The sequence below is a fragment of the Glycine soja genome, chromosome 8 (genome assembly GCF_004193775.1).
Source record: "Glycine soja cultivar W05 chromosome 8, ASM419377v2, whole genome shotgun sequence".
Classification (NCBI taxonomy): domain Eukaryota; kingdom Viridiplantae; phylum Streptophyta; class Magnoliopsida; order Fabales; family Fabaceae; genus Glycine; species Glycine soja.
This window is the reverse complement of record NC_041009.1, coordinates 12,954,535-12,963,377: the sequence shown is the minus strand read 5'-3', so window position 1 is coordinate 12,963,377 and position 8,843 is coordinate 12,954,535. Positions and strand designations below refer to the sequence as shown.

General features: G+C 31.1%; 1 protein-coding gene across 1 annotated transcript; it reads left to right on the top strand.

Annotated features, from left to right (window-relative positions):
- The first annotated feature begins 2,098 nt into the window (after nt 1-2,098).
- LOC114424334 lies at nt 2,099-4,370 on the top strand. The gene is made up of 2 exons (XM_028391176.1): nt 2,099-2,223; nt 2,486-4,370. Exons 1-2 carry the CDS (start codon nt 2,133-2,135, stop codon nt 4,042-4,044), a joined length of 1,650 nt encoding a protein of 549 aa, XP_028246977.1. The 5' UTR covers nt 2,099-2,132; the 3' UTR covers nt 4,045-4,370.
- Nucleotides 4,371-8,843: the final 4,473 nt, after the last annotated feature.

Genomic DNA, 8,843 nt, shown 5'->3' with positions numbered 1-8,843 from the left:
TGTTTAAGCTAGAAATACTTATTGCTTAAGCTAAACTCCCTCTGACCTCCTTTATGCACATTGTTGCTTAAGCAAGATTCCTCATTTAAGCTAGGAATAATCCTTTCTATAAATTTGGAATGTTACAAAAACATAATTTAGACTTAAGTTCTCATTATTGCGGCTAAAAAAACTGAATTAAATCTTTTAACTTTTTTATTTCGAAAAAAACCCTAACCAAATTCACAAATCACAATCACCTATTATATATATATAAAAAAAAAAAGACGGCTCCCACATGTTCTCCTTTAAACATTATCAACAAAAGCTCAATACGTTAAAAATATATTTGGAATCCTGAGCCAAAAGGTTGTTTCGCATTAAAAAATCACTATATGTTATATAGGATTGTGAAATATAGTATCTGTCATCTGTCAGACATCAGAGAAATATTATTCAATAATAAAATATGGTAGAAATCTTTTCTGGTAGATAAAAATAATATGGTCAGAAAAAAATTGTTATAGTAATCCGGCTATAGAGAAGGTATTAATTACCGCGAAAAACTAATGATCATTATAAAATAAGGGCATCTTCTGAAGACAACTAATTTCGGTTTTCTTAAGATTTTTTTTAATGGATCATGCATAACTTTCTTATGATGATTATGATTGTCGGTTGTAACAGTAATCTGACACACTTTATTAACGGGTGAATTTTATGAGTCAATATTCAAAAAATTTAATTAAGAACAGAGTGTTTGAAAAAGAAGAAGAAAAGAAAACGTGTCTCCAATATATTTTTAATTCATGTCTTTAAGCAATTCATAAGATCTTTCGCACAAAACTACTAGAAAATTAATTCTCAGCAGTAAAAAAATAAATTAATTCTCTAAACTTATAGTTATAGTTTTTAAAGAAAATCCTCAAATTATGATTGTAAACATGTTAAAATCTTGATGACATTTTTAATTCATTTTTAAGTTTAAACATAAAAGTTATGTCATCATCCTACAACTAAATACCAGATTTTTTTTTCTTATTTAATACATGCACTCGAGTGACTTTCTAGTTATGAAGAAAACGTGCATTAGTACTTTGAATTGTTCAAGTTGCATATAAGTCAGCATCAAACAATTAACAGAAGCTAATGATGTGGAGTGCAGATTTTATATATTATTCTAAATAAACAAAAGGTACATTAGCAGCGTCAGTAAACAATGAATGAAAGTATCAATTAAATAGTGTAAAACCTAATTTTAGTTTAAGATAGATATAGCAAGAAAAAATTAATATAAAAGGTATAATCCTCTATGTAGTTCTAGTATTTGTTTTTTCAATGTATTATATATGGATATGGGTTGCATCCCATCGTTGTCATGTTAATATTAAATGATAATTGACTACAACTTTAATCATACCATTTTCACGCAAAACTTATCTATGCATATATTTATACGGCTACTAATTGCAAATTACTATATAAGAGATCTTATGTTTCCCCAAAGTATTTGGATACTTACCATTATTGTTTTACTTCCGAAAAATTATTTGGTTGTTGTGATTATTAAAACACACACTCACTCACTCCTGGGGTGGAGATGTTGGTTGTGATCTAATTATTTGGCATTGACTTTTGGGGTAGATGTTCTTGTGTTTAATATATTTTTTACATACTCAATAAGAAACATTTAAAAGTACGAAATATATATATATATATATATATATATATATATATATAATTACTGCATATTAATTCTTTGGTAGTTGACACAGTGTGTACTTGACAAGTTCAATTCAATATCACGTTATATTGCTTTGTTTTACTTAGTAAAAATTGATCACAGCTATTTGCTCTGCAAGGTTTAGCTAATAAACGTGAGATTCATAATCAACGAAGAAGTATTTAAATAGTTGAAAGAAAAACATTCATTCATACAAACACTTGGTTTAAAATATATGAGCAAATTACCTTGAAGATAAGATTGCTTGGAAATGAGAAGTTTGGTGTGTGGGAACACATATATTCAGAAATAAGTATAATTCTATGCCACGTTATAAAAACTGATACATTCGCTATATATAACAACCAACACATTTATTATCACACAAAAATTAATACTCCATCTCCTTTTGTCCTAGAAAAACACAGTCATGGAGAACCAATCCTCTTCAAACAAGATAGAAACTCTTCCCATCGACACTACATTTAAGCTTCCAGCAAATATACCAGTTTGGCCACAAGGTGAACTTTTCCCCCTTTTCCTTCTTGATATATATTGTAGTGTTATTTATTACTTCCAATCATGATTTTAAAAAACCACATGCCGCAACTGTGATTTTGGTTGCAACATCAAGATTTTTTGACTCAACTAATGTATTGTGATCGCAATTACGACTGCATCAGTCATATTTGCCGCAATTTCTCGCAATGTCAAGAACTGTAATTTAAAACCTTCTAATTATATGTTTCTTAATGGTCTCATGAATTGAAACTTTTCATGTAGGTGGTGAATTTGCTACTGGAACCATCAACATAGGAGGGCTAAAACTGTTTCAAATTTCAATATTCAACAAAGTTTGGAAAACCCTAGAAGGTGGACCAGGTGATGCAGGGGCAACTTTCTTTGAGCCAGCAGGAGTACCTGAAGGATTCTTTACCTTAGGCCACTACAGCCAACCCAACAACAAGCCTCTTTTTGGATCAATTCTGGTGGCAAAAGATGAATCATCATCTTCAGGTGATAACAATGGAGCTTTGAAGAAACCAGTTGATTACACACTGGTGTGGAGCAGCAAGTCCCAAAAGATCAAGCAAGACAAAGATGGCTACATTTGGCTACCAACAGCACCTGATGGCTATAAAACCTTAGGCCATGTTGTCACCACCACACCTGAGAAACCCTCACTTGACAAAATCAGGTGTGTTAGGTCAGATCTCACAGACCAGTGTGAGAGAAACTCATGGATTTGGGGACCAGCCAAGAGCAGTGATGAGAAAGGTTTCAATGTTCATGAAGTGAGGCCAAGCAATAGAGGGACTCAAGCACCTGGTGTTCTTGTAGGAACATTTTTTGCTCATAATTGTGAAGCTCCTTCCCCTCTCCCTATTGCTTGTTTGAAGAACACCAGCATGAACTTCTCCTCCTCAATGCCTAATTTGCCCCAAGTTAGGGCACTAGTCCAAGCTTATTCTCCATTCATGTACTTGCATCCTGATGAAGATTTCCAACCTGCTTCCACCAAGTGGTATTTCACAAATGGGGCATTGCTTGTTAAGAAAGGAGAAGAGTCCAAACCTGTGGCAATAGACCCTACAGGCTCTAACCTTCCTCAAGGTGGCAACAATGATGGTGAGTTTTGGTTGGACCTTCCTTCTGACAAAGCCAACAAGGAGAGGGTGAAAAAGGGTGATTTCAAGAGTTGCCAAGCCTATGTTCATGCCAAACCAATGTTTGGTGGAACATTCACTGACCTTGTCATGTGGGTTTTCTACCCATTCAATGGGCCTGGAACAGCCAAAGTAGGACTCATAGATATCCCACTAGGGAAAATAGGAGAGCATATTGGAGACTGGGAGCATGTGACACTAAGAGTAAGCAACTTCAATGGAGAACTAAAAAGGGTGTATCTCTCACAACACAGCAAGGGCCAATGGGTTGAGGCTCCTCAACTTGAGTTCCAAAGTGGGAACAAAGCAGTGTGCTATTCCTCCTTGAATGGCCATGCCATTTATCCAAAAGTAGGACTTGTCATGCAAGGCCTTGATGGGATTGGAATAAAGAATGAAACTAAGAGGAGTGAGAAGGTGATTGACATGGGGGTGGGTTTTGAGGTTGTTTCTGGTGAGTATTTGGGGTCAGCAATTGTAGAACCGCCTTGGCTAAACTTTTTCAGGCAATGGGGTCCCAAAATCACCTATGACATTGCAAAGGTGTTGGACAAGTTGGAGAAGGTTTTCCCTGCTTTGCAAGGCCTTGAAGATAGTTTGCCAAAAGAGTTGTTGGGAGAGGAGGGACCCACAGGACCTAAGCTCAAAAGAAATTGGAGTGGTGATGAGGTTTGAAATGAAAGACTAATTGGTGAATGGTGGCATTATTGAGACCATGCAATTAAAAAAGGAGACTTTAATTTGGTTGGCTGGTTCTAGATGTATTGTATTTTATAAGGTTCACAAACATGTACTACTTAATATATAATAACTGACAAAGTTGATGCTTGTTTGTATTTGCAGCCAGCCTTTTCGGGTGTTCCCACAACATTAAAAAGCATGTGATATTGTTCTTAAAGTAATAGGTAGATAGAGGACAGAAGAAAATTGAAAAGATTTTTGTGTGCACTTGGCTTGTAATGATTCTTTTCCCCAAAACTATTGATGTTTTATTCAGGTTATAGTTATTTTTTTTCTACGTGTACTCTTATATTTAGTATAAGTTAGATTCTACAACTACTTTCATCATCGACATGAAATGAAGGTATTTTAGTCTAAATATGTATTTTGTTAGTAGTATTTAATATTTCTTAAGCTTTATTTATTAACCTTAAACATTAGGCGTTTGGGTTCGGAGAGAGTATAAATTTGTAAGAGTGATACTTATAATATATTGATTATTTTAATTATGTTTTAAGAGTAACTTTTAATTATACAAATATATTAAAAAAATTAAAATTTTGTGGAGATAGTTGCCCAAAAATTTCATAAATTAAAGTAAATGTCTCTGATTGTACACACACTAATTATTAAATCAATTAACAAGTAATTTATTATTTTAAATATAAATTATTTGTATAAATAAAAACTTAATAGGTTAAATATTAGTTTTGTGTGCCTAATTTTTGTGCATCAAATTTATTTCATAAAGTCCCTAAATATAAAAAACTTGTGTACGCTATATTTAAATTTTTGAAAAACATAATTTTTTTCTTATGTAATAGCTTCTTGGAACGCTCAAATGATATAGAGTTGATGGAAGATGAAGGACAAAGAAAAGAAAAATCAGTAGACTTAAGTATCTAGAAACCCAAAAAGAGATCATCTTCCAAAGTCTCAAGCTTAAGAATCTTCAGAGGGGTAGTTTAAAACACACAAACAATCAAAAAGGAAAGATGAAAGGAGTAAGGTGATTTAATTTTTAAATCACTTTCACAAAATATTTGTAGGATATCCAATAACAATCATTGATACAAACAACTAAAAAAAATGAATGCAAGAGTCTATAAGGCCTGACCTAAGTTTTCATCTGACACTCATGACTCGATATGCTCCTATGGATCCATATCTCAGCACACACAAACATGATCAACCAATCTCTAGTCATGGGAAGTGATTGAGAGTCAGTATCCAGTGCCATGTACTTTCATCTTCACCATTTTAAGCACCATCATATTCTCGAGAAACTGGCCCGCTGGCCTATGCTGAGGGTATACTCTTAACCAATCTTGGTGATACTCTAGTACTGATTTTTGGGGTTATCGATCGAGTCAGTTTGTGTAGTTTTCCGGCTCTAAAAAAATCTACCAATGCTAATTGATTTAGTACAATCAATAATGTCATGAAAGAAAAGGCTATTTTATTATTTTATAAGACTAGATTATTTTCAAATATTTAACAATAATCCATTAATTTTAGACTAATTTTGAAAATACGACAATGTCATTAAAACATTCCGTTTTACATACACAATGAATCATGTAGCGTATATCTTTATATTACATTGAAAATGTATTGATATTCCGTTTTACATACACAATGAATCATGTAGCGTATATCTTTATATTACATTGAAAATGTATTGATATAATGTAGAAGATGAAATATCAATAGATTAGTTAGTTTGAGAAAATATTTTCTACTTTTAAAGAGGAATCTTAATAATCTTAATAATTATTATTTTCAACATAACAACTTTGTATCTTTTATTGTTGTATTTTTTTTTTTTAATCGAACAGAGGAATTATTTTAATTTTTTAAGACAATCATATGGAAAACTATTTTAGAATCCTTCATTTTATTAAAAGACATTCTAATATATTTTTTAAGATGGTTTTTTTAAAATCATCTTAGAATTATCAATTTTCTAAAGACATTATAAGACAGTTATTTGAAAAATTATTTTAAAAAGTCTCATACGATTTTTGAAAAAATTATTTTAATTTTATTTTTATTTTATAAAAAAGACATTTTAAAACGATTTTTTATGACAATCGATATAAAAATTAATATACTAAGATAGTTTAAAAACCATCGTAAAAAATATTGACTTTTCATGACAATTTGAAATATGATTCTAGAATCATTATGGAATGTGAAATAGAACAAACTTTGAAAATCTTTTTTTCTACTAGTGAGAGAAAAATAGATAAGAACAAGAAAAAAAGGTAAAGAGAAAGTAATAGATGTTATAAGTGTTGTGATTAAAATGGAAGATTAGACAAAAAAATGAATTAGAAAGAAGATGAAAGAGAAAATAGTGCATGTTAATGAGTACTTTAATTATAATATGAAAGTACCAAACTTAGTTATAGAGGAAAAATATTACTTTTACATCTCTTTTCTATGTGCACTTTATGGCTGTTGGTGTGACAAGTACTTCTCTACAATATATGAGGCGAATAAGTTTTTTCAAGTTAAATTTTTATCTGACGACTTTATTATATGTAAATCTTTCATGCATACTCTTTAAAAACATTAAATGGATTGCATGCTTTACAGATTTATAAACATATATGGTATCAATACACGATAGTTTGACATGCGGCATATGTACACAATCTAATCCTTCAAAAAATAATTACAATTGCACTAATATATATTGGAAATGGTTGAAATAGGCAATAAATTTAAAGTGTTTGAATATAAATTTATATGTAAGATTGTTATGTTAGACATTTTCAATGTAATTCATACATCTTGATGAGAACATAAAGTTTTCATAGAAAGATTTTACCAGGCTTAATAGAATTCACAGTTAATTCTAACCAATGTCGTAACTTTTACAAATGCAAATAAATTTTGAAATTTAATTATCTAAATACATAATAAGTCATCTTAACTATGTCAAAGAAAATTAAGATTTATTAACATTAAGACTACGAAATTTATGATACTAATTAAGAATTGGAATTCGCATATGCATGTACTTCATGGAAGCATACATGTTATACTTATCACATGCAATCGGTCATCATTTCTTCCTTCCAATCCTAACAAAGATCTCACTATTGTTTCTTTGTGGAACAATATTGTAGTATAAATTTGATCATTGATTTTATTTAATAGCCACCAAAACGACACCAAAAACATAGTGAGTGAAAATATTAGAGAAAGAGAAATCATGAAATCACACTATACAGAGCAATATGTTCATAAAACGTGGCTATAATTTTCAATTGTGTCTACAATTATAATGAAAATGTTTGAATAGTTTCAATAGCAATGACAATTTTTTAGGCTTTGTAATTATATTGCCACATGACAATGTTTGAATAGTTTCAATAGCAATGACAATGTTTGAATAGTTCCAAACCATTAAATTGATTATAAATAACTTGATTACCATATTCATAATTGATTCAACGTTGATTGGAGTCATTTCAACCAATGGCATATCTAGCTAGTGAAGCTTCATGTAGGCAAGTACCACAAGTACTCATGAGCTAATACTGCCAGCAATTCCATATATTTAACCCTTTTGTCAAACACTTCATCATCAATCGTTTCTTTGGATAAAACCTTAAAATAATACAGAAGAAATCATAAAATCTCATGTCTATCATTTGTTTTGGAGATGCCATGCATAAAGGATGCCCTACAATGCTGCCTATCTTTCACAACTCATCCAAATTTGAATATGCATGCTTAATGATTTAGTTTTGGTTGGCTTAACATACATTGATGACCCAAAAAGAAGGTCCTCACCAATACTCATCATGACGTTTATGGAATTAGAATCCAGATGAAAATACTAGAGATCCATTGCCACTATTATTTTGTTCGATATCATTTTGAAAATGATAAATGAAACAAATTAAAAAGCATTCGCAAAGTGGTTGAATATATTTAGAAATTAAACTAAATTTATGATGCTGCAATAAAATCTATAGTTGTAAATTTGATATGAATTGAACCTGTACTATAGAAGAGACTATTTACATCAGTTAAAAATGATTTTTACATCGATTATATGATCAATGTAATTACTAACGTGGAATGCATATTTTTTTTACATGGTTATACTATAATTGATGTAAAAAGTACTCTTTTTACATTAGTTATAGTTATAACCGATAAAAATTTTCATTTTTTTTTGGTTATAAGTGTTCGTATCAGTGGGGAAGCAAACTTAAATATTCAACAAAAAGCATCAATTGATACAAGGTAGCAAATGCTTAGATGCTTAACAAAAACCAACAACAAACACATCCAAAATTAGAGTTCCCAACATCCTTCACACATTAAAAACACCATTTTTTTCATTACCAAAATTTAACCTTGAACAAAATATAAAAGAAAAACAGGTCATAAAACTGAAACTGCAAAACATAATCTAAATCACATGCATCCAACTAAACTATGAGTGAATTAGAACCAAACAAAGAAGGGAATCAATATTAGGTGAAACTTACCATGGAAGACATGAACACCGTGAGATATGAACAAAGAGAGAACACACAATGGTGGATGTGGACATGATGAGAACCCACGGTGGTAGATTTTGAACATCACGAGATCGGAACAAAGAGAGCACACATGACGATAGATCTATCTGAACAAGGCAAGAACCCATGGTGGCAAATGTGGACATGACAAGAATCCAGGGTGGTAGATTTGAACATGGTGAGAACCAACGATGGCAGCTGATCATG